At 38.9% G+C, this 24,630-nt stretch overlaps 1 protein-coding gene and 1 long non-coding RNA gene across 3 annotated transcripts in view; both read right to left on the bottom strand.

Moving 5' to 3' along the window:
• Window positions 1-455: 455 nt before the first annotated feature.
• On the bottom strand, window positions 456-9,142 carry pecam1a (platelet and endothelial cell adhesion molecule 1a). Of its 2 annotated transcripts, none has more exons than XM_008416648.3 (15): window positions 8,761-9,142; window positions 8,620-8,643; window positions 7,117-7,410; window positions 6,483-6,779; window positions 6,131-6,391; window positions 5,737-6,018; window positions 4,262-4,561; window positions 3,907-4,185; window positions 3,683-3,815; window positions 3,128-3,192; window positions 2,958-3,020; window positions 2,781-2,873; window positions 2,616-2,672; window positions 2,029-2,051; window positions 456-808 (listed from the first exon to the last, which is right to left on the bottom strand). In XM_008416648.3, the coding sequence occupies exons 1-15, from the start codon at window positions 8,819-8,821 to the stop codon at window positions 638-640; spliced, it is 2,403 nt and encodes an 800-aa protein (XP_008414870.2). In that variant the 5' UTR covers window positions 8,822-9,142; the 3' UTR covers window positions 456-637. The 2 variants fall into 2 exon arrangements, with proteins under 2 accessions (XP_008414870.2, XP_017161846.2); XM_017306357.2 differs by having other exon boundaries at window positions 2,967-3,020; window positions 8,761-9,140.
• Window positions 9,143-20,702: 11,560 nt separating this feature from the next.
• LOC145552501 (uncharacterized) overlaps window positions 20,703-24,630 on the bottom strand; it is a 71,705-nt gene continuing 67,777 nt past the window's right edge. Inside the window, exon 2 of the long non-coding RNA XR_014088568.1 lies at window positions 20,703-21,133. This is a non-coding gene — a long non-coding RNA (uncharacterized LOC145552501). The remainder of the gene's footprint in view (window positions 21,134-24,630) is intronic.

Raw genomic sequence — 24,630 nt, 5'->3', positions numbered from 1 at the left:
GCTTCTGCTAAGAAGAATGAACCAAAATTCCTTTGCAGTGATGTGAGAGGTTCATGATCGTCATCACAAACGCATGACGGCTGCTGCTGCCGCTAAGGATGACACAACCAGGTTTCGGGTTTTAGGCCGTAGTCTGGACAGCTTTTCTTAAGAAGTAAAATTACCATTTAAAAACAACAAGTTATCCACTGCTGACATTACATATTTGGATGACCTGAAGCATTTTGCACGTGAAAGAAAATCTAAAATGGTGGAAAATGTGAGAAATAAATACACTGCTCAAAAAAATAAAGGGAACACTTTAACATTTAAGTGAACACTGAAGTGTTCCCTTTATTTTTTTGAGCAGTATACATTTTCATAGTCCTCCACTTAATCGTCTCATTTAAGTTTCAGTCTTTGTGGTTTAAAGAGACACTTGCTGTTCCTCCCTTACTGAAAACAGAACATGACACTTAATAGCAAAACATTTTATTCATGTGATCAAAAAGAGGAACCATTTAACAGAATTCAGCAATAATACAAGAATATAATTGTGCAATGTTTCAGCTTCTTCTAGTAAAAAGAAAATAAAAACAAAAAACATCAGCTGCAAACATGATGGGTGAAAAGAGGAACAAATATGTTTGGTGGATCATCAACAGTCAGGCGACGGGTCACAGGTTCCTTCCTCCGGGTCACCAGTGTGAACGTCAGTGTTGTTTTCAGAATCAGTCGTGTTTTCACGCGTCAGGCTCTGATCGACGACCTGACCATTGTCAGGTTGGTGATTTTCGTCGTGGTTCAGCTGCGCATATTCCATCGGTTTCTGTTTGAAACGCAACACTCGGATTAAGTAGAGTGAAAATGAAAGAAATCTCAGAGTTAAAGATTCTTAACTCTGGAGCAGCGATCAGAAGCAAGTCATCAAACAGAACTAAATAACAGCAATAATAGATGAAAATTGTTATATTGCAAAACATAGCGAAGGATTACAGGACTGATGGTGTATTTTTTAACTATAAGGCGGAAATAAGAAAAATAATCCTAAATACTGGATTTTTCTTTGTCCTGTAACTCTTCTGAACTCTTTTAGCCGAGAGAAAAGACTTTGAAAAGAGGAATGTAAAGATAAGCTTGGAGGAAATGAGCTTGCGGAAATGTGAGAAACAATGCATCTTCCAGCGTTAAACAAAGGAGCATGCTTTGGCTTTTGTGGCAATCAGAAGTTTAAATTACACATCACTATTAGTGAAGTAAAATATGTCCAATTAAACGCCAGAGAACTGAAAGAAGACATAAATTATATAAAAAAACAACAACACTGGTTTTCAAAAATCTATGAACCTCTGTTAAAATGACACGTTTTTGTGGTGTAAAAAACAATTTCACTCTAAATTTGACATATCTATAATTGGTGTTTTTCAATCAAAAACAACCAGCTGAAGAAAAAAAATACTAGAATGTAAAAAATTGCAATTGTCTTGGCTTCGCATCTGTCATTATTTACAGAGATTCTGATTAATCCGAATTTAAGTTCACCTGACGCCTTATGACGTTGATGAAACTGGACATTTCTCCATTACTGATAAAAGACAGATTGTGCTTTAGCAGGCTGCCGAAAGGCTGAGTCCACCGCCGAACAACACCGCGGCTACAATGAAGCACGGTGGTGGCAGGTTTATGCTCAGGGTCTTCTGATGGAACTAGGACTTTTGTCAAGGTTGATGAAACTGCAAACTGTTCTAACCATCCAGGTAGTTCTGGATCCAAATATTCCAGGCATTATTTGTGAAGAATACATTGTCACATAAAAAAATGTGAGTAGAGTTTAGTCATGATTTATCACAGCCTCATCTTCCTACACTTCTGTCATCTGAAAATGTAGTTTGGTAACTTTTCCTTCTCTCAGGTTGTCTAACGTAGCAGAAAATTAGTGCAAAGACTCTGGAAAAAAAACTAACTAACTAACTAACTAACTAACAAAAAAAAAAAACTGCGTGCATGTGTTTGGGTGTGCATGCATAACTAATACCAAATGTCACTTACACCATCAGGCACCTCTGGGACACCTGCAAAACAAAGCCAAAGGATATTCTCAGGAAACAAAAGGAGAAGGATATGGAGGAGGACTTACTTAGTAATCATAATTTCCACAAGCAGCTCTGTGGCTCCAGGAAACAAGGAGCTTCTCAGGATGATTTAAAATGCATTGTAGCCACTCACACAGCTTTTAAACACAGGCAGGTTTTATGGAGCACAGAAATAGTGTTTCCGCTTTAATTTCAGCAAAAGACACTGATTCAGCAAAGCAACCCCATTACTAGACAATGGGCAGCAGCAATCTCCTTGGCATTGAACAATTAAACGGTTGGTCACTAAGTTTGAACGAGAGCGCAAACTGTTTGTGTGCATTGCTCAAACAGGAAGTTCTCTCTGACGAAAGCAGGAAGTGGCCACCTGGAGACTAAGCCTACTGTTTTTAATGGGTCATTCTTTCACTAACAATGAAATGTCCACAGTCTTGGTTGATCCTGTTTCCTGTTTTTTTCTCTCTCTCTCCCTAATGTCAACAATTTTTCTGTTCACTGGTTTGCTAAGAAGGATTTCACTAAAGCGAGCGACGACTGCCATACCTTGCTGGGAGTGGCGGACTTCGCTGTAGATGTTGCCCGTGCCCTGCTTCGCTGGAGCTAACATGAAACAAAAATATTAGATTTTTAAAAGAATATTGCTGTGTAAACTTACGTCTGTGTTTTTTCTTTTTCTTTTTTTAGTTTCGCATGGATGCAGTCTCTCACCTTTGGTTGGGTCTGCGTCTTTTATTTGAACCTCAGTATATTCAGGTTCAGCCTTTTTTTCTGGTAATGTGCTGCTGTTCTGGTCATCCGACTCTGCACAACAGTTTGGTTAAGGTTAATTTTCTCTACAATAGCATTCTCAGTTTCCACATGCTTAGATGACAGCTGTTGACGCACCATACCCACCAGAACCTGAGACGTGGTCGCTCCAAACACTTTTTCCCATCATGGTTGGGGTGGCTGCACAGGGTAGACAAAAAACATCAGCAGTGTTGATTAATAAAACCTACGTGTCGCTCCAGTACACTTCATTCCACTACATTGCTTTGACGGATGACCAACGTTACCATTTGCATCAATGACCTCAGCTTGTGTGAGACTCAGTCGCTCCACTTTGGTGCAGACTGACTTCCTGGGGTTGGGTTGAGACAAAGCACAATGAACAGAGGGCGTTTTAGACATGTTTTGACCTTAGAGAGCATATTTCATCATAGCTTAGTGCAAATCTTAGCAGTACTAACACGAATAAAAGCAGATAAGCACTGTGACACACTTCTCTGTCACATTTTGGAGGGAGGGCTTCGTGAAACAGTGAGCGCACTACCATGTATTAATGACAAGGTGTTGACTGAAGCTGTTTTAAAAAGAAAACTGATGAAGACTTCCATGGTGTAACAGACTAATATCTGAACTAGGTGTTCCTTATGCAACGTTTCTCAGTTGTATTTTAACCTACCTTGTACCTGCATGCTTTCATTCTTTTAAAAGTTTCTCACACAGTTCTCAGTTTTGGAAATTATAGCTATTGAGAGTCAGAAGTCCACAAATAAATGTAGAAATAATGAAGCATGCCCTTTAAGAGAGGTGATCTTTGGATAAGTCCACGAGCAAATACCACTTACACTGACAAGTTAGCTGTTCTTTTCCTCTTAAAATGGAAAAGCCGTGTTTTTAAGGCAATCACAAGGAAGAGGATGAGGAGAAGTATGAAGCAGAAGACAATGATAAGTGCTTTCTTCCACCCTGCCATTTTCACTGTGGAAGACATTTTTTTTCCATAATCAATTACTGAAAGACACTCATAATTACGTGAATTTGTATGCCGCACTAACTTGTTGTAACCCACCTTCGATTGTGACAGGTTCACTCCATTGGAATTCATCAGTTGGGTTTGTGCTCGTGCAGTAGTATTTCCCAGAGTGTTTTTTATTGGCGTTAGACATGCTGTGGTATCCTTCTAGCTTATTGGTTGAGAGGGAGGCCAGCGCTCCATTGGACTCTAGGTGGTACCATGTGAAGTTGATGGGTCGACTGCCTGCCTGTACAGAGCAGACAAGTTTCACACTTTGTCCCTCAGTGATGTCCTGGCTGGGATGAATGGTCAGCTGTGGTTTTGAGGTGGGCTCTGCGCAACAGAACGTGTGTTAGAAATACACACGTTCTGAGAACAAACTGAAAAAGCAACATTTACAGCAACTTACCAATAATATTGGTTGAGTTCAGTAGTTGCTGCCCTAAAGCTGTTTTAGAAGGTGTATGTGGATTATTACTTGCATGGCATAGAAATGCTTTTAAATCAGAGGTCTTGTGGATTGGAGGTATGTCAAAGGTAGCCTGGTCCTCAGATCTGCTCATCTTCCTGCTCATCTTTTTCCCGTTATGTGTAAAAAGGGTGTACACGATGGGAAAAGTGCCTGTGTGACTGTGACAGATCAGTTGAAATCCCTTGCCTACAAAGATTTTGCCCCCGACCACACTCAGCACCGGATCTGAAACAGGGACTGGGAACAATAACAAGACAAAGGAAAGAATGAAAGGCAGTTCATTAACTGTTTGAATCAAACTTTGTTTGCACTTTTTTATCTGGTAGTGGCCAAAATACATGATCAGTTTAACAGATTGAAGCCTGAGCTGTTTTGTTTCATACAAAAACTCAGTTGAGTCCATCCAGTAGCTTGAAGATTTGTGTCTTCTTCTTGTGCTGACTGGTTTATGGAGATGCTGATGTTGCTTTCCAACAGGACTTGGTACATGCTCACACTGGCTACTGTACTACTTCCTGTTTATCATACGACCATAAAGCCAATCTGCTTGATTGTGCTGCATGCATAATAGATATAGACCTAGCAGAAAATCCAATAAACAGAATTTGGGGTTTTCGTTAGCTGTAATTCATTCTCATCACAATACAGTAATATACTGAAATATATCAGCCTGCTGTATATTGAAAAGTATAGATTCAAAGTTTCACCAGCTAAGCACAAAATCTGGTTCCGACTGCTTTGGTAGTCCTTTAATGTTAATTTAGTGATGTTACAGTTTAGGTTAATATGTCGGCTGGCAAATCTAGAAATAAGATCATTTTTACTCAGCCAGAAAGTTTGTTTTGTTGAAATGAGAAATACTTTCCTAAAATTGAAAAAACAGCATTGTTCGGAAAGAAATAATTTATCTGCTTTTATTTTTATATATATATATATATATATATATATATATATATATATATATATATATATATATATATATATATATATATATAATGAAAACAAAACCTTGACTAGCATTAAAGCAAGGTTTTAATGCTAGTTAGACCAGCAATTGTTAGCTGGTCTAACAATTGCTGACCAGCTTGTTGTTGTAAATTTTCACATGGTACTTTGACAGTTTATATTTGGTAATAAACTCTAATTATTTCCAGTCTTTCCTTCACCATAATCTTTAGCTCCTTCACAGATCCCCTATCGGATTAAAGTTAGCCCTCTGAATGGGCCACTCCAAAATTTTAATGTTAAAGAAAAATTTAGTTAAAATGAAAACCTTTCTTTACTTTAAATTTAAATCTGCCAATAATTTGGGGCATCTAAAGGGCTTTAATCTGCACTTTGATCTCTGGTAAATGTGGTTAGTAAGTGAGAATCGTTGAATTGATTCAAACTGCGTACATCAGAGGACTTACCTTTAGCTTTAACAGTAACTGTTTCGCTGTCCTTATGAAAAGAGGTTGAAATACGAGTGCCCTCAACTTTACAGGAGTAGATGCCGTTATGGTTACGATGTGCAACAGCAACATATGTGGCCGAACTGATCAATCGGGTGCCATCTTTGTAGAGGTTGTATTTCAAAGTTCTGGGGTCAAACATCTGAGGAAAGAAAACCTTGACTGAACAGTTAAGTCTGAATTGTTCTCCTTCAAACACGTCCACGGGCTCCAAATGCAGCTGGGGCTTTGAGAATACCTCTGTTGGATAAAGAGAACAACATTCATGCACAATATATAAATTGTTATTGTATATCGTGCAGTTGCAGCAACAGTTTACTTGGTGCTACATTTCGTCACGAGGAGAACTTGCCTTTGACTATGAGGGTTTTATAGTTTTCTTTTTGGACATTTCTCCACTCTGTCTTACAAACAAGCTCTCCAGAGTCTGTCGGTTTCGGTCTAAATCGATGAATGAGAGGTTTACCCGTGGTTCTATTGAGAACAGTCCGGTCCTTTACGAGGAATATTTCAATGTCCGCTAGATGAATCTGTACTTTACAGGTCACTTCTATTATGTCTGGTTCATAGATATCATTGGGTAATATAGTCATGTCCGGGACGATGTTGAGCTCTGTAAAGCATAAATTTAAAAAAGTAAGGCACACTCATTTTCTCTTGAAGCATTCATTGTCTAGTGAAAAACAATGACTTCATACAAATACCTTTGACTTTCACTTGAATCTCATTGCTGACGTTAGAGCTTATGGGACCTGAGACCAAACTGATCTCGTAGTCACAGGACAGAAAGCAGTCCCCTATGTGGCTGAGTGTCAGAGTGGTCTCTAGAAAGTTATTGGTGCTTTGTTGCTTCTTTATCCGCTGTGGCTGTCCATCTCTAAATGTTTTGTAAAAGTTGAATGTAAGACCTCCTTTCTCCTCTGGAGCACTGCAGGTGACTTTGAACTCCTCACTTTCATAGGGTGTTGAATTATTAAGATGAAGAATGGGGGTTTGAAGGCCTGAAAGGAGGAAGCCCACAGATGCAGTGAAAATCACTTAAAACGTACACGCAGACCTTGCAAAAGTGTTCACACAGAGTCAAATTTTGTTTTAAATACATTTGATCGCTATAAGCTTTTGCATATTTCATAAAAATTATGAACCTGGACCAGGATGGACTTTTACAGAACCTGTGTCCAGTGCTGTCTCCTTCTTACCTTAGCTAATTTTTGGCATCAATCCCTCAGAACAGAAATGTTCACAGAATTAACAGGAGTTGCAGAACCCATAAAATTAGGCTATATGCAGATGATGTGTCGCTTTAACTCAAAAATGTGTAGTGTTGTGCAAACATACCTTTGACATCAAGCGTCTTGGTGTTGCTGAACTTGCGCTTGTTCTTCACAGAGACTTTGCACTGGTAATTTCCCGAGTCGACTGCCCTGGCCGGGTTGATCTCATAGTAAGTAGAGTCTTTCGTTGTGTTAGCTGAGTGGATTTCGACGCCGTCCCGCATAAACTCGAAGAGGTATTCCAGATGAGAGATGTTGCTGGAACTGACACGTGCGTTGCAACGAATCTTCACCTCGGTTCCACTCTGAACATTGTTTTTAGGCAGGATCGAGAGACCAACAGTATCTATAATGAATGCTGTGGATCCCGTAGAGGCACACAGAGGCAAGAAAAAACAAAAACAGTAGAGGTAAACAGTCAGAAACAAGAAGGAAGAATGACTGATGCAACAAACACAACAAGTGGGAGGAAGGAAACACTGTTTGGTCCCATGTCTCCCTGAGGAGTGCTGCTACCAGCTTCCACCTTTTTTTTCCAGCCACTGAGTTTTTACAGAAACAAGCTGTCTCAGTAACTATTACTTTAACACATAAATATAAGTTGGGCACTCTACTATTAGTTACGAAAGTAATATTTTACATTGGTTAAAGATAGAAAACTAACTTTTAGCATAAGTAGTCCAGCATCATAATTAAGCTCAGCAAAAACAAACAAACTAAACAAATATCTTGAAAACTATCTGGTTGAAATACTTTTCAGGGAACTTAAGTTTCCTGGAGGCGATTAGCCTGACTTCAGAACAAACTTGATAAAAGAGCAAGCCTAACTATGCCTCAGGAAGATTTTGAAGACATTATTGATCTCTGACATATTTTCTCTTTCATTATTGTAGCCTGTAGTAAATTGAAATCATTTCGGTGATTCTAATTAACTTGAAGCAATCATAGTTTGGTCTGATTTAACTCCAGCCAGTGAGGAAAAAGATTGGTCTTTATCCATTGCATTTAAACTGGTGGCTACAGCTGTCTTAACATTTCCAATGATATTTTATTAAATTGAGATGCACGTTTTTTTTTTTAATAATGAGCATTTTTATTGTCCCTGTATTTCCTTAAAACATCAATTGTTTATATACAGTATCTTTTTTATTATTATTTTAAGGTTATGCCTAAAAAAAAAATTCTGCTGTAAATTTTACAACTCCCTTTAATGAAGCTCCTTCTTCTACTGAAGTGAAATAATGTTAGATACATTTTTACTTTACTTTTCTTTGAAAATCCATATAAGACAGCTGTTGCTTGTGTTTTTAATGCACGCCCAACACTTTGTACAAAGAACTTCGGGAAGGAAGAGGGTGTGACGGAGATTTACTAAGAACTGTTAAGAAAAGCTTTGACAGAATAAAATGTGAACAAATTTTGTTCTCCACTTTATTTTTGTTCCGTTTAATTTAAGATGATGTGAAAAAGTTTTGAAATCTCATACTTGATATATAAAAAAATTGTTTGGATGGATTGAAAATGCCATAAAAATACTTTTTAAACACACAAAAAAAGCATTACTTACATGACTCTCCTCTGGCGCACTTCACTGTATTAGGTAAAAAGGAAATGAGAGCAAGGAGAAGAGAAAAATGAGAATCCAGGGATTTCGTTTAAATCATGCATTATTCTTTATCCATAAAGAAGCACAGCAGTGGATTCTTACAGATGAGGAGGAGGCTGGAGAGAAGCAGCAGCAGTAGAGATCCAGGGGGTCCGGAGCCCATCCTGAGTGAAGGCGGTTCACTGCTGTGAGATCAAAATTCAACTCCTGTGAGCAGAAGAAGAGACAGAGGAACACTGGAAGCGACGGAGGAGGACCTTGCAGTGGGAGAAGTGGAGTGCGTATAGAAAATGAAGACTGTGTGTGGGGGCGTTGTCACTAGAGGCGTGCGGTTTTTGTCTTATCAGCGTTGACTGCCCAGAAGCGTACGCTGCTTCCTCAGGAACCCAGCATTACTTTGCTGTTTTCTTTAGTTGTGAAGAGAGGAGAGAACAAAAAGATAAACCCGCCAACCCGCTGAACTCACATCCTCCTCGGTTTTGTCTCGGCACAGGAGGCTTGTGTTAAGGAAATAGAGAAATCTTACCAAAGGTGAAAGGCTGAGTCAATCAAGAACGAATCAAAAAGCGTTTTGATTCTTATTTCATTAAGCAAAGAAAATGAGCAATGACTCACAACTCTGGAGTCTGCTGTAACCGTGAACGGTTCAAACCAAGTTCGGAAAAAACTGTTTCCCAAAAGCAACCCCCCCCCCACATGTGCTGCCAGCATGTATGAATAAAATAGATTGATTGAAATAAAACAAAGTTCTGTCATGACACTTGTTTCCTGGAGAAACAGCAGCTGAAATATAAGTTGTGTCACAGTCTACCAGCTTGCACCAAACGTTTTTTTATGTTATAAATTGTAGATTTTGCAAACTAACTTCAAACCTGTCAGACAACATGAAGAAGGATTAAAACAAACAAACAAAAAAACAACAACAAAACAATCCAAATTGTGCCCGATCTAAAGAGGAAATGTTGTGGACATCTATCAATCAGGAAAAAGTTATGAAGCCATTTTTAATTATGACTAATAGTGGCGACAGTGAGCCATGTTTAATTATCTAAAACACTTAAGTTGACAAAGTAAAGTGCTGGATACGTTTTCACACCACTGTACATAATGATTTTCCAATTTGACCTGAATTAGTAAAAACAACAACAACAACAAAACAAACCAACAGTGTGTTTTCATTCTGCAGGTTCTCTGGACACTGGGAGGAAACCCAAGTTATACTGGAGGGACTAAATATCATTTCTGGCCTGAAGGAATGAGCTGGAGAGAAAAGCCAAACAAAAGGATGTCTCTGTTTCCCTCCAGGACCTGTCGCCCCCAGCGACCCGACATCGGTCAAGCACAAGACAATAGAAGAACGGATGGAGAAAATGTTTAATCAATAACAATCAATCAGTCCCAGGCAAACAAAATTAGGTGAATGGAGTCTAAACTAAATAAAATAAATAATGAAATTGAGACTATTTGAGACATTTTCAAGAAGAAATATGTACAACATGACTTCCAATATCAGTCCTCTGGAGAGTAAATTAACCCTGTTAAATAAAAAAAAAGCTGTTGCTGTGATTGCCAAAGGATTTGTTGGAAATCTATTCAGAAATCAAGTTTACTAATATCTACAATAAGCCTATGTGTTTCTGTGCATTTAAAAAAATTTAATAAAAAAAATCCAAAATGTCTGGTGGAAACGTAGAATCTGAAGCAGGGTTTTGTTTTCCCATAACTGACTCTAATTAGGATGATTATAAGGAAATCCTGATTTTAACAAGAAAAACTTACAGCTTATGTTTCCCTCCCCCCCCATTTCACAACAAAACTGATCTACACCGACTGCTTAGCAAAGAATGCAAACATAAGATAACAAACATTTTTAAAGGACGCAAAGCAATGGGAGCATTTTTTTAAATTTTACTTCTTGACACTTGCTGTAACACTTTCATAAAGAGCACCTCATCCTAAGATTTCTGTGTTACAGCTAGCATTTCTACACTATCTTTTATACATTTTGTCACATGTACCAGTACTCGTGGAGTTCACACATTTAGATTTCCTCCTTTGTTGTTGTGAAACATTGTTAGCTTGCATGGTAACTCCAACAGCACACATACTCGCACACGCACACACGCGCACGGACACACGGAGTGTTTCAGCTACATTCCTGCTTTCTGTTTGATCCCACGGCGGCTTCCTGAAGTCAAAAGGGGGGTGACCCATCCTAGACGAGGAATCTGCAATTGCTTGAACCAATTGCATGTCCTGTAAAAGAACAACATATTTTATTAAACACCTCTTGAATCAATCCATCATTTGGTAGTCGCATCTTTCCCTTGTTTTGCTGCAGTCTGGAGCCGCAAAACAAATCAGTCATCTCAAAGGGTCGAGCCCTGCTCTGACCCAGCAAGATCTGAAAACAGTAAACCCAGCTATTAATACATTTTGCAGGAAAAAACAGAGACCAGTTACATCTTTTTTTTTTCTACCATTCCTCACATGTTGCTGAAGCCAGATTCTTGCACACAACGCCGCTGCTGGATATTAAATCAGCCTAAGCTTTTGTCATTGTTCATCTGCAAGACCTGATGTTGACCTTTCGTTGGTATTTGTTTCCACATGATGTCATTTATTTATTTACAACACCTCATCTGAGAGTAAAAAGTGAAATTAGCAAAAGCCTTCCCTACTAATAAGTTAATGCAGAGAGAGGACGGTGTCTGTAGTTTTCGGAGGCCTGGTTTCTTAATGCGGTGCTGTGCAGCAGCATGCGATCTCTGACTGTGACCAGTAGGAGGCGCTGAAGACTGGCAGATGAAATGTGATGGTAAACTGCTTGCTCTCTCCCAAACTTCTCCATCGTGCTTTTCAGTCATTTTTTCTGTTTTCCAAATAATTTCAGTCAATTAAAATATCGGTAAGAATTGCTTCCCTGGGATGAGATCAGGTATTTGACTCGGTAAAGAAGTTATTATTTCTGCATCCAGTGTTTGATGAAAGAACCTGTGTGGTTAAAGCTGCCGCATTAATGAATGACTCACTTGCTGGGGATTACTCTTTTTCACATCATTTTGACTCGTCACAATAATACTTTGCAGGCTAATTATGTAAACAGCACTGACCATTTTGTAAATCAGTACATTGTTATTGGTGTTTCATCTTTTTCTAATATGGAGCTACAAGCCTTTAGCTAAGCCATTGTGAGTAATGTGACTCATCTGTTTCCTCCCTTGTTATTATTATTATTTTTATTTTGAAAAAAGAATAGCTTCTGGAGACAGAGGTGTGGTTGTCACCTCCCAGCACGATAACAAGGATTTTAAATGTCTTCTGCTTGTTTGCGTTTCCTTGAACTGCTGCAGTTACTCAAAGGCAGTTTTGTAGATTCTTCACCCTGATGAGCATCAACTTTTCTTTAAGAAATCTAATTTGATAGGCTTGTGCCGCAAAACATTTCAGCTCCGATATGTTGTGAAGGTCTGGATTTAATTAAGTAAGGCAGGTTTGCAAACCTGACTCCAATTAAAATGACAGAAACAAACACTGCCTCACACTCAAAAATATGTCAACATTGATATCCACATACCTTTAGAAATTACACCATTTAAAAAAAGCATACACTACATACAGGTTTTGATGCATTTAGCTTAGTAATTATAGGACTTGGGAGTACTTTATATAGAAAAGGAAAAACAAATGGTGCATGTAGTTATTGCTTCATCCAGAAATGAGACAGTTAAACACAGAAGCATGAAGCCATTGGTACCTTCCATGAAAAATGCTAATGATAGCAGTTGGGTTATCCATTGCTTTAGCCAGGAAGCAGATGAATACTCTGTCAAAATGAATGTATTACATTGTACTACACTGCATAATTACCATATTTTCAGTTATTTAGAGCTTTGAGAGTGTAGAAAGAAGGACAACACTGAGTAAAAACCTACGCAGAAAATTAGCTTTTAGGATATTAGGATATGCTCGGCAAAAAAAATTTGAAAAAAATAAAAAATGAGGTTGGGAATAAAATGTAGCTTTTAAAGTGTAGCGAAACCCCCGTGAAAGCGTAAGTCACCCAACTTCAGTCAAATTTTGAAAAACTCCACCAAAATGGGCGGGGCCAAGAGACAACAATGAGCGGAGGGAGTCAGGATGAGGGAAAGACCAACATGTCACTTTGTCACAATATTTAGACTTCTCAGACCCATGTTATAACTTTTTCAAAAATGCAAATCGTGTCTTTTAAGTTTTATTGGAGACGTCTATGGCAAAAACGAGTGAAAGCACCCATTGTTCTGCAATAACTGTCCTCAGAGTGAGAAGCAACCGCTACCGTTGGCCACACTCTCTTCCTAAGCATCAAGACATTAATATATTAATCCCTGACATATTTCCAGTCATCCTGCAGCAAACTGGCTGCAGTTAGAGCAGAGGAGACCCTCTCCACTCTGTGTCCACGTCGCACCACGAATCACACGGGCAAAACCAAGAAATGCTGTAACCAGTTTAAAAGCTAAAATGAATGGTTATATGCCAGACATGGAAAACTGGGATGCACTCCATGCCATGATGTTCAGAATGTAGGTCTCATGGCATCTCAAGGTGTCAACGTTAAAGCCAGTGGGCTGAGGGAAATACAGCTTTATTTTGTAGCAATTCAAGAGCTACCAAGCTTATATATATATATATATAAAAACAAAAAATTCCCTTCTCACCCTCCGCGGGTGGTCTGTTTCATCCTCTGAGCTCGGGTTCTCTACCAGAGGCCTGGGAGCTTGAGGGTTCTGCGCAGTATCTTGGCTGTGCCTAGAACTACACATTTCTGGACTGAGATGTCTGATGTTGTTCCTGGGATCTGTTTGAGCCACTGCTCCAGTTTGGGGGTGACTGCCCCGAGGGCCCCGATGACCACAGGCACCACTGTGGTCTTCACCTTCCAGGTCTTTTCCAGTTCCTCCCTGAGGCCCTGGTATTTCTCCAATTTCTCATGCTCCTTTTTCCTGATGTTGTAGTCACTTGGTATTGCTACATCCACCACAACGGCTTTCCTCTGTTCTTTATCCACCACCACAATGTCCGGTTGGTTCCAACAGGAAAATTCAGCTGCAGTGGCCACCATTCGACCCAAAGAGGGCAGCACTAAGTTCTGGTTTTGGTAAAAATATTGCAGAATTGAATACATTTACATGAAGATAGCACCCCTTAAGAATCGATTTAGACAGTTTCTCTGCAAACAACAAACAAACAAAAAAAGAGATGATCTGCGGGTTAATCACTTAAATTCATGTAATTAATTAAGCAAGAGTGAAAGCGACCAGAAAATAAGGCCGAATTCATAGTTAGTTACTTTTCGACCAACTTCTCCACATTTTGACCTTAAGGAAACCTCCCTCCTCTGTGACTCTCTGAATGAGTGAAAGGTCCTGGATGATGTGCTGTGACATGGAGATGTTTCTGCCTGTGGCACAACAGCCTGCAGGAAGCAGGGAGCTTGTTGTTACAAGGCAACGCTTTGAGGCCACCTGCTCTATGCAGCATCCCATACAAACTCCCATCACTCTTTATTTCACGTTTTGTTTCTGAGCTGATCTGTCATTGTCACTGTGGTTCACAATTCTAGTTAAAAATATTGGGTCTTTTTTTTTTTTGCGATATATATATATATATATATATATATATATATATATATATATATATATATATATATATATATATATATATATATATATATATAATTTGCCAAATACTCATGATTAACTTACTCCCACTCTTGATTCTTTGACTTTTACCTCACTTTTATAAGCTAAATCAATAATATATTAAGTGGAAGGCTTGGCTGTGACAGGCTGCCTGCATCCCTCAGGGCTCCAGGGGTAAAAACAGGCCACACACCCCAGGTTTTTCCTCCACCAGCAAGGGCCACTGAATAACAAAGAAGGGATGCAGAGAGGAGTCATGCTCACTGTTCCATACTGCAGAACATTAGCGGTGAGAACTGAGGGACGTGTGCATGACAGCTCAGCTGGTTTTAAAGCATATCTGCATCTCTTGGATCCAGGGTGTGCCGAATGTCCAAAAAGCTCCACAGGGCCTGTTGTCCTGCTGCTGCTGGAGCCCCCCAATAAAAACATGAAGCCAAGGTTTCCTCAATATTCCCACTGTTTCTTTCTGTTTTTGAGAAACTAAAATTAGAACCACCCTGCTGAATAACCTTTAACCTAATTTGAAATTGTTTAGGCAGGTGAATCCCATGTTGTGCGATTCTCAGGAGTTATTACGGAAACATAAGAAGAACAAATCAGTACTTTGGTACTGTGGTGTCATCTCAGCTCAACACACACGTTTAAGACGTGAATAGTACAGCTGATCACTGTACTGTTTTTCAACAAATTGACTAACAGACATAAGCAGTGGGAAAGGAGTGACCCCCCACTGACCAAAATCTAAACAACAATGTGCAGCTGCATTTTCTTTTCTTTCAAAGACATCTCTTTAAAGTGTGTAAATAGTTTTACCGCGCACAGTTTGTTTACTGGTGGTGGTTGTTGCACGAATGGAGAACAAGGCAAGCTTCGTCTTTTGGTGGCTTCCCAACCAATCAAAATACAGAAAAATATCTCAGTATCCTTCTTTGAGTATTCCGTAAAAGGAATAGGAAACTTGTGTAGTTGTCAAGTTTATCTTAATCAGACCACAAAACATGTGTCCAATAATTAAGATCTTTGTCTCTGACGGCAATTACCATCAGTAATTTGTCCCCCCCCCTTGCCCCCCACGCTCCCTTTGAAATAACAGCTTCTTCATTTCTGAGTTGCCATGTTTGTACAGGAGTTGTGTCACTGTGAGTAATGACTCTTGCCTGAGCAGCTGCAACTGTATCACCTTGACTTTCATGCATTTTTTGAAGATATAATAATCCTAGTGCATGTAAACTTCTTACACAGAAGTCTCTCTCTTAAAATCTTCTGAAATAAATTGATCAAAAGAAGGAAAAGTATAGTTTGATGTAATGCCAGACTTTCATATCTCAGTTTACAATTCAACTTTCTTAAAATTTTGAGTCCAAGAAATCCCTTTAAATATAACCTAATCTGAACAGAGTACAGAGGAATATGCAAAATGAGACGAGGAAAAAGAGAGAGCAGAAAAACAGCTGGTATGGACTTTAGTGACAAGGAAACTCCTCTCATGCATTCTGGCATGGGTGCTGGGTTATTCTTAGAGCTAAGTGCTGACACACTGAAGTCAACGGGATTCTGCATAGCGATGAGAGAAGACGGAGAGAATCCTCACGATCCGTCATGCAGGGCTATTCTGAGAGCTCCGCTCTCCAGAGGCTGACACAAGAAAGCGTTCAGGCAGCCAGTGCTTGAAAAGTGGAAAAACAGCGAGACCGTAGTGCACACACAAACGTGCATCGTCGTAAAACACGTTTTGTGACATTCCTCTGTGATTAGGAAGTAGAGAATGATCTTGTCAAATCAGCACCCCTAAAACAACATTGCAATCTTAAGCTTTTTCAGAATAGATTTGGTTAAGATCTTTGTTGCATGAGGTCCTTTGCTGAAGTCAACAGTGTTTTGCATATTGATGAGATGAAGTCATCAGACAGGCTGTTACTGGATCGGGGTGAGCATCGACGACTCAGACATGTTGAATCTTCTGCAGCCGTCCTCAAGCTGCTCAGCTCGCGTCTCAGGGTTAGAAATTCTTTATAAATATATAAAACTGTTCAGTGGAGTGTTAAGCTATGGTGTTCCACAAGGCTCAATTTTAGGTCCCACACTTTTTAATCTTTAAATGTTGCCATTAGATATGCAGATTGATTTACGCACATTGTTCTTTATTTTTTCTTCATTTCTTCTAAGGTTTATGTATTTATTAGCTGTGAGAATTTGAGACTAAAGTCAAATATCTACTTAAACTTGACAATTAAAACCAAATCTAAATAGTTGTTGTCACCTGAGGTTGTCTGTTTGTACCGTGGAAAGAACTAAAATTTGCAGGATACCACGACTGACTTTGGGCCCGACTGTCTTAGCTGTTTCTTTTCATCAGATTTTCTTTTATCCTCCAAGCTCCTCAGGTCTTCTGCAAAAGATTTTGTGCTGAGACCAAAAGTGAGAACTGAAACGTGTGGTAAGGCATCTTGTTTCTACTTTGGCCCTCAGCTGTGCAACAGCTATGCTGAAGAGATGAGGGCAGTTGAGAGTTTATTTTGATTTTAAAGTGATTCTTCTGTTGTTTTTTTAGCTTAAAGTTAGATATTTATTATGTTTTTTTTTATTTTATTGTTCAACCTAAGTTTGAGGAGCAATTTCAGCAAGTGTTATCTTCTTCATGTTTTATGATTTCTGTCTTCATTTATGTTTGTTTGTTTTTTTTGGCAAGTTCTGCTCTGTCTTTTTGATATCTGCAAATAGTTTAGATTTTATCACAAACTGGTTGGTCTTTGTATGTTTACTGATTGTTTTAAGGTTATAATTTTAACGTTTCTTCAAGTGGCGATTTTAGTTTCAGTCAAACTCAAATGAAGGAAGAAGGAGAGAGATGAAAGGAGGAGCTTTAATTCTGAAAAATGAAAAACGAACTCAGTTTTAAAACTGAGACAGATGGAAAATGACAAAGGAACGTGATGAGTTAGTTAGTGGATGTGGAACAGCTGCGGCAGGAGGAAACTGAGGGAGAGTCTGATCTCAAAGTCTGATCTTAACGTAAAAGGATCTACAAACCAAAAGCCAAAAAAGACCAAAACTATCATAACAACAAACCAAATGAAAAAATAAAGACAGATTTTCTCGTTTTCTAGCTCCTCTCTTAAAACTCATATAAAATCTTGAGTCTCGATATGTTTAAATCATTATGTTGCTGTTGAAGCTTGACTGTTCATCTGTTCCAGTATTTACTGGACCCATTTTATTTTATATAAATGCCTCACTGCAGCTTTAATAAAAAAATAAAAAAAATTAAAAAAAAGAAACTCTAAGCCCCTTTTTCTCTAAACCGAGTGTTTTTGACTGCGGCCAACATGTTCTGTTTCAGCTCCATCACTCTGAGAGACAGGCTTCGTTAGATACTCATCTGTAAACTCCTGGAGCTGAATTTAGCAGACAGGATGCAAGTAAAGGATGCTTATCTGATATTTATGCAAATGCTGCTTTGCAGTAAGACAGCAGATCTCTGCTAAAAACGCTGCACTCTCTTCCAATGGTTTTGAGATTGATTTTAAATATACTTTTTGAAACCAATTCATCTCACTCCACTAAACCGTCTTTCCTAGAGACCTGAAATAACAATTACCTGAAAAGTCTTTGGTAATTGTGAACATTTGTTGTTCTGCTCAGGGAGCCAGTAGCAGCCTATTATGTTCAAGGAGGCAAAGCATTCATTAAATCTGGCCTTTACAAACAATTGCTATTAATAAAGCACAAATATGCAAAGCTAAACAACATCAGACATGCCTTATTTCTTCTTTTCTCCTCAGTGAGACATGGAAAGGTCCCAGTTTCTGTGGGTGTTGAGCTTTGAAGCAGAACCGTGAGTCTGACGGAGAATAATTTATTCCACTGGCCATTTTGCAGGTTATGTCCGCTAGAACATTCCTTATGAATCCTTTAGGTGCAACATAAAACCCACCCTGATGCTTATAGACTAGCATAAATAATAGATGCCGGTCAGATAATTGAAATCCATTTTTCACCCACTGTTTTTCTGAGTCACAGCACAGACCTGCACATGTGTCAAAACACACTCTTTTCCGCATTTCATTTGTGGAAATAGCTCCCCTCGATACATATTATTTCTATAATAACCTGGCTGTTTTCATCCGCCAGACAGTGGATGGCAATTTACAAACGACCACTGTTTATGTAGAGAAGTCTGCCTCATTTTCTTTTTGAAAAAAAATAAATAAATGAGACAGATGGAGTGTTTTAGCCACCACACAGACCTGATTGAGTTCAGTTGAAACAACAACAGTTTATCTAAGACTATAAAGATGATAGCTGTCTGTCTCTGCCAATGAGTTTGCACTTTGCTGATGCTGTTACAGATCCTCAAAGTTGGTTTAAGGTAAATGAGTAAAATAGAAACCCACATTAACTAAATATTTTCAAATGTTTTCTGCAGGAAACTGAAAACAGCCCCAACTTCTAGTTCATGATGTGCTTTAATGCATCTTCAGTCAGTATGGAACATTTCAGTCCATTTATAGTGTTTTTCCTGCCTGTAATTACTTCAAAGGTGCTAAATGTGAGCCCCTCAGACAGCGGCGCCCTGAGCGGAAACCCATATGGCACATCCTTGGCACATGTCAAGCCAATAATTGCACAAAATGTAAAACATTTAGCACGTTTGTATTGTTTTTTTAAAGTGGGATCAGACCAACTGTTTATTATTTGGCCAACATTGACATCGCGGTGATCATTTACGCTTGCATCAAGAGGTGAATCTGGAAATGATCTACTTGATATACATGGCTTACAGGTCAGTATAGATTCTGGTTGAGCTCTGATAAAACATTTAGTTTTGAGTTTATTTTCAATTTAACCTTTGTCTCAGGAGAGTTGATGAAGAACTACTCATCATTTACCACAAGCCAAGAGGCAGAGCAATTATTTTACAACCGATTTCAACTTTGGGTAAAATGTGTTGAAGGGTTGTCAATGCGAATGAGCCTGAATTTGATTGAACATCATGTCATTCTCTAGTAATAAACACAGAGAATATTCATTACATTCAATCCTTTTAAATTGAAAAGGTATTATGTTCTAAATTAATCTTTAAGACAATTCGTAATAGAGGTTCATCAAGATAAAAACAGACTGTACAGTGTAATTAATATGCGAACAACGTCCTACGCAAGTTGACTTTACAAGCCCACTGGAAGGAAGCGGTAAGGAAACATAAGCTGCATCCCCTCATTGCCGGTTCAGTCCCGGTTGAGCAAAGTTTTTTCCTGTCTTAGAAATAAAAAATAAAAAAAGAAAAAAGAAAAGAAAGGGAGACAACTCCTACCCTTTCTTTGACCTTGTTCCGTAAACAAAACTATTACAGAGAAGACCATGAAACTGACAACACAATCTTGTTGAAACACACATATATATATATATATTTTTAAGTACATGACCTAAAGGGTCCTCCAGATCTGGGCGATGTTTTGTCCGCACATAAAAGTTGGTATGCAATTTAGCTGTTCAACAACTCCAGCTATTGTGATGTGTCCTCTGCTTACAAAGAGGCATTCCACCTTGTTGTTTCCTCTCCGGCAGAAACATTCGCCGGGCGGAAAAAACTGAGGCAGAGAATAAGCGCAGGATGACCTTGGTGCTTCGGAGCCGGCCGCACTTGGATACAGTTTGTTAAATGACAGCTGGGTTTTTGTCTAGTCAAACATTTTATATAATAAAAGTGTAACCACAGAAACAGCCTGCGATAATGAGGCGGAGGCCGTCTACGTGTTCACAGTGAACATGAGCGGGGCTGAAAAGATGAGAGTGGATTCCTTTGATTTCGCCGGTTTAATAGGAACCACCGCTGGAAAAGGGCGAACCTGCTTCGCGCTGCAGAGAATCAAAGAGTGAGATGATGACTAAGGCCGGGCTGCAGGTGTGTGGGGTGCATCCCCCCCTTCAGATTCCTCTGTTTCTATATTTCTTTATCCTACCTTAGATGGAAAGTGTGAGTGGCAGCTGTAGATGACAAAGAGACAGTAGTGGTGTGGTCTGATCAGTTTTTTTGGATTTTGGATTTTTTCTTAAAATCATGATTTCAAACTGGGAGTCCAGCTCATTTCCCTACAGCCAGCCTCTGAATACATTACATGTTAAATAAAAGGCATAGAGTTCGTAATGAGTTCAGGGCTCATGAGCTTTGCATTCATTTTCATTTATGTTATTTTTCATTGAAGAAAAAAAAAGACCTTGTTACTTAAATGGAACGACAGAACATCAGTGGTGTCCAAACTCATTCATCTGCTAACGACTAATTTCCCATTTATGTTCTTCATTTGTTTATGCATGCCCACTCTGCATATATTACATGTGATCTGATCATGGTTGCATCTTACATTTGGTTTATTAAGTGCTACTTCATGTCAGTGACATAAAAACATCAGAAACGTGACTTGGAAAACTGAAACAGTTCAGCTCCGTTCATTTATATAACGCATTTTCATGGAATCCAGTCTAATTTCAATTCAGATGTATCCAGTTCAATACAATCAACTCCAATCTAGCACTTTAATCAGACTCAATAAGTTTTATTAAGTCCAACTTCACATTATTATAAATCAAAATGTATTTCCTCATTTAAAGTCAATTGATGATAAGTCAGCTGTGGATGTCGAATAGATGGCATTAAACTTTTAGCTTTGCAGGAATCCCTCATCCAGACGGAGCAAGTTGTGATGACGGAAAGGAACCACAAAACATCCAGCAGAACCAGGGTCCGGTTGAGCTGCACAGAACCACAGAGGCAGGTGCGCTTTCTGCAGGAAAGGAAAACAAAGAGTACACAAAGTTAACAGAGGTAACATCTATGTTCAGGGCCAAACACACAAGCATTTTGTCAGGGGTGAAGACATGGATAGCTTCATGGCAGTAAAAGCTCATTGGACGGCTTTTGTCCAGGAGAGCTGCAGAGTTAAAGACAGAATCAAAGGGCTAATTGTGTCGGCTGTGGAAAGGAAACAAACTGAGAGCAGAATGTTAATGTGTGCAATGGCTCAGTTTATGGCCCCTTCTAGGAAAGAATTACATGTAAAGCTGGGCAAAACGTATTCCAGAAGGAAGAGTAAAAAAAAAGAAAAAGAGATATAACACACAAATGGAGCAGAGTTAAGAGTAAATTAGTCTGGAAAAGTGGGTGAACATGTTCTCAGACAGGCCTGAAGCAGCACAACTACATTGATAGCTCAGTTTAACTTCTAATCACTGCCTTTATCAAAAAGGCAGTCTACTTTTAATATCTATTAATATCTATTAAAGTCCTTCACATGCAGCTCAGATCTGGCCTGCACCAAAGACTACGGATGGCACTGAAGACCGTCCAGGAGAGGACATGCTGCGATAGCTTCCAATTAGCGTGAATAAAATCTCATTGTTTTAAAAGATTGGCACTTCCCTTGTTGTTTTCCATAAAGCATTGTGGTTTCATCATGCTGATTTTATGAGCGCTGTATTTTCAGCTTGTTAGATGAAATTGCCGTTTTTGAACAGAACGTGTGGTTCACACGCCAATCTTCCAGATTATTTTTTCCTGCTAGAGATAATGTTGGTCTTTGGTTGACAGAGATCAGTTGTTTGGAATTTATTCAGTGAAATTGATATGAAATATTTGCCTTTCATGTAGTAGATAGATCAGGTTGACATGTCGATTCTATCAGCCCAAAGCAACTTAAACTGAAAATTGTCATATCCATGGCATACGCTTATTATTTATATGTTGGCATATAAATAATTGACAGCACCATATGTATTCTGGTTTACTGAGATACAGGTTAGATAGACAGAGACATTGAGTTGTTGCCTGTTTTGTTGCCATCATCTCACCTACTGCAGAAACAAACAGGAAACAGTGTCACAGGCCTCCATTTATGACATCAAAGCATGTAACTTTTATAAAAAGTGTTTTTTTCTTTTCTTTATATATATATATATATATATATATTTTTTTTTTTTTGTGACAGTATATGACAAAAATATGAAAAAAATCAAGCTCCTCCTTCCCAGAGCTATCATTGCAATATCTAAAAATGCTCTGCTCTCTGTCAATAAGAGCCAATCAGAATCAGGAGTCAATCATCAATGCTGTCAATCATCCTCAGGTACATGCTGCTCAATGTGCTACTGGCGGAGAAACAACTTACCCTTACAGAAAAACTGCTTACCCACTGTCATGCTAACTAGCCTGAGCAGTGGTGGCTAGCTCTACTGATGGAGAGAAGCTGTAGCGTAGCAGAGAGCAAGGGGGAGGGTATGAGTAGCACATACACAAGCAGAACTGACAGCGCTAAGACCCTCCTTGTGGCTCTGATTGGTTGTTTCTGAGCTGTGGATTTCTGTAATCGGCACTTGATTTTTTTCACAGATTATCTGTCTCATACTATGCTGTTATGAGACGGTAACAGCTTCAACAAATATGTAAAAAACATATTTTTTTATAAATGTTCCACACTCTAGGTCAGGGGTCACCAACCTTTTTGAGCCTGGGAGCTACTTCACAGGTCCAGAGCAACACGAAGGGCTACTTTTCTTGGCTCAGCCTTTATAACAATAATACATATGATTACATGCCGTCTAATAATATTAATGTTAGGGACTATTCACAATAGTTATCAGTAATTATTACCATGGCAGCTATGGGTAATTGCTATTATGTGATCAGAAGCTCTTAGTTTAGTTTTAAGTTTGATTCCCTTTCTTAGCTTTTCTGTGTGATTCTAAATTTCCCACAAGTGACTGACAGTCTGGATTATTGCAGCTGCTGGACGCACTGTGAGATTTTCCTTTAAATAAAAGAAAAGTTATTGTATATTTTTATTATCCCTCTTTATTATTAACAAATTGTGCAGAGAAAAAAATGTCCGACAAATTATAAGGTAGCACAAAACTATCCCTGCACCTGACCTGTAAGTGCGCATCTCTCCAATGCGCATCATGTGCGCGTCGCACAAAACCAGCGCAAACTTAAACCACTAAAGCAGCGAACCCTTTTTTAACACAAACGATGCCAAATACTAATAAATACATGGAAGCGGAGCCGACCTGTGATCCACGGAAAGAAGAGGATGTTGATCCAGGTTCAGGAGTCAGACGTGCAGAGGAGAAGGTGAAGCAACATTGTTTGCTTAGTTTTTACTCTTTTAGAAAACGTTTCAACTAGATTAAATTGTTTAACACACAGTCTTAGCGCGACGCTCAGTAGGAGCGGCAGATGTCAGCTAGGGTGACCCGCTAACTGTCCGGTTCAGGAAACATCAAAAAGCTCATAACCAGCGATCCGTCAGAACCGAACACGGTAAAAAGCTCAACCGGAATCCGAACCGCTCCTAGAACTGCGGGAGGTTCAAACCCCGCTCATTCAGTTTTAGCTTACAGAAAAAGCACCGAGCCGCCAAATAAACAAAAGCAAACTGACCAATAAGATTTAAGCTTTGGGTGCCCTTTGACCCCCACAGACTCAGATGTGCGCTACGTACAAGATGTTTTGACGCATAATATTTTTTTTCTCCACAATTTTAATTGTAAAGAGGGTTCGATAATTAAAATTTCGGAAATTTTATTTTATTTTTTTTTACTTCAAGTTTTAAAAAAAAGACCTAAGAGCTCCTCCCACTCTAAGCTAGGCAGAGAGGGAGCAGCAGGCGCTGCTGCCCTCCGATAACATCCTGCAGGCGCATATTCTGAACTTTAACCATAGAAGAGTTTTATGCATAAAAATTTACATTTTAAATTTTTTTATAATTAGCTTTATTTTAAATTCTGAATATAAACAAATTTTACTACTTCAATGTAAAAATATTAAATAATTTATTTGGCAATGCTCCCTAATGAGAATGGCTATTTTTAGAACTTGCCCCGTGCGACTGACAAGGGGCCCGCGGGCGACAGGGGGCCCGCGGGCACCACGTTGGTGACCCCTGCTCTAGGTTTAACGTACATCTGTAAGTCGCAGGACTCCAGCATGTCTGCTCACTAAAGGTTCTTGTCAGTGTAATGCATGCATGCAGATAGTGCTAGGTGGAGCTATTAAAATGAAATTCAATTCTGTCTGATTAATAATAGAAATATTATGACTCTTTTTATATGGGGATACAGCTATCATCATTCTTTGTGGGAGTAAAAATTAAACTTGACAGCTGAATAGAAATTTGAAATCAGATTTTATGCCCTTGAAGGTTCCACTGTGAATATTTAAAACCATCCCAGCTTTTAAGTGAATTTATGATCGGTGTAGTTTTGAGCTGCTCTGTCTGTCTGTCTG

The sequence above is a fragment of the Poecilia reticulata genome, chromosome 8 (genome assembly GCF_904066995.2).
Source record: "Poecilia reticulata chromosome 8, P_reticulata-male-v2, whole genome shotgun sequence".
Lineage (NCBI taxonomy): Eukaryota > Metazoa > Chordata > Actinopteri > Cyprinodontiformes > Poeciliidae > Poecilia > Poecilia reticulata.
Note: the sequence above shows the minus strand (reverse complement) of the source record. Positions and strands in the feature narration are given on the sequence as shown.

Excerpts from the sequence above, each read along its gene's own strand:
- pecam1a (XM_008416648.3), bottom strand. The coding sequence starts at position 8,821 with ATGGGCTCCGGACCCCCTGGATCTCTACTGCTGCTGCTTCTCTCCAGC. Across the intron at positions 8,644-8,760 it reads CTCCAGCCTCCTCCTCATCT|TGAAGTGCGCCAGAGGAGAG; the intron begins GTAAGAATCCAC and ends TACCTAATACAG. Across the intron at positions 3,193-3,682 it reads AGAACAGCTAACTTGTCAGT|GAAGTCAGTCTGCACCAAAG; the intron begins GTAAGTGGTATT and ends ACCCAACCCCAG.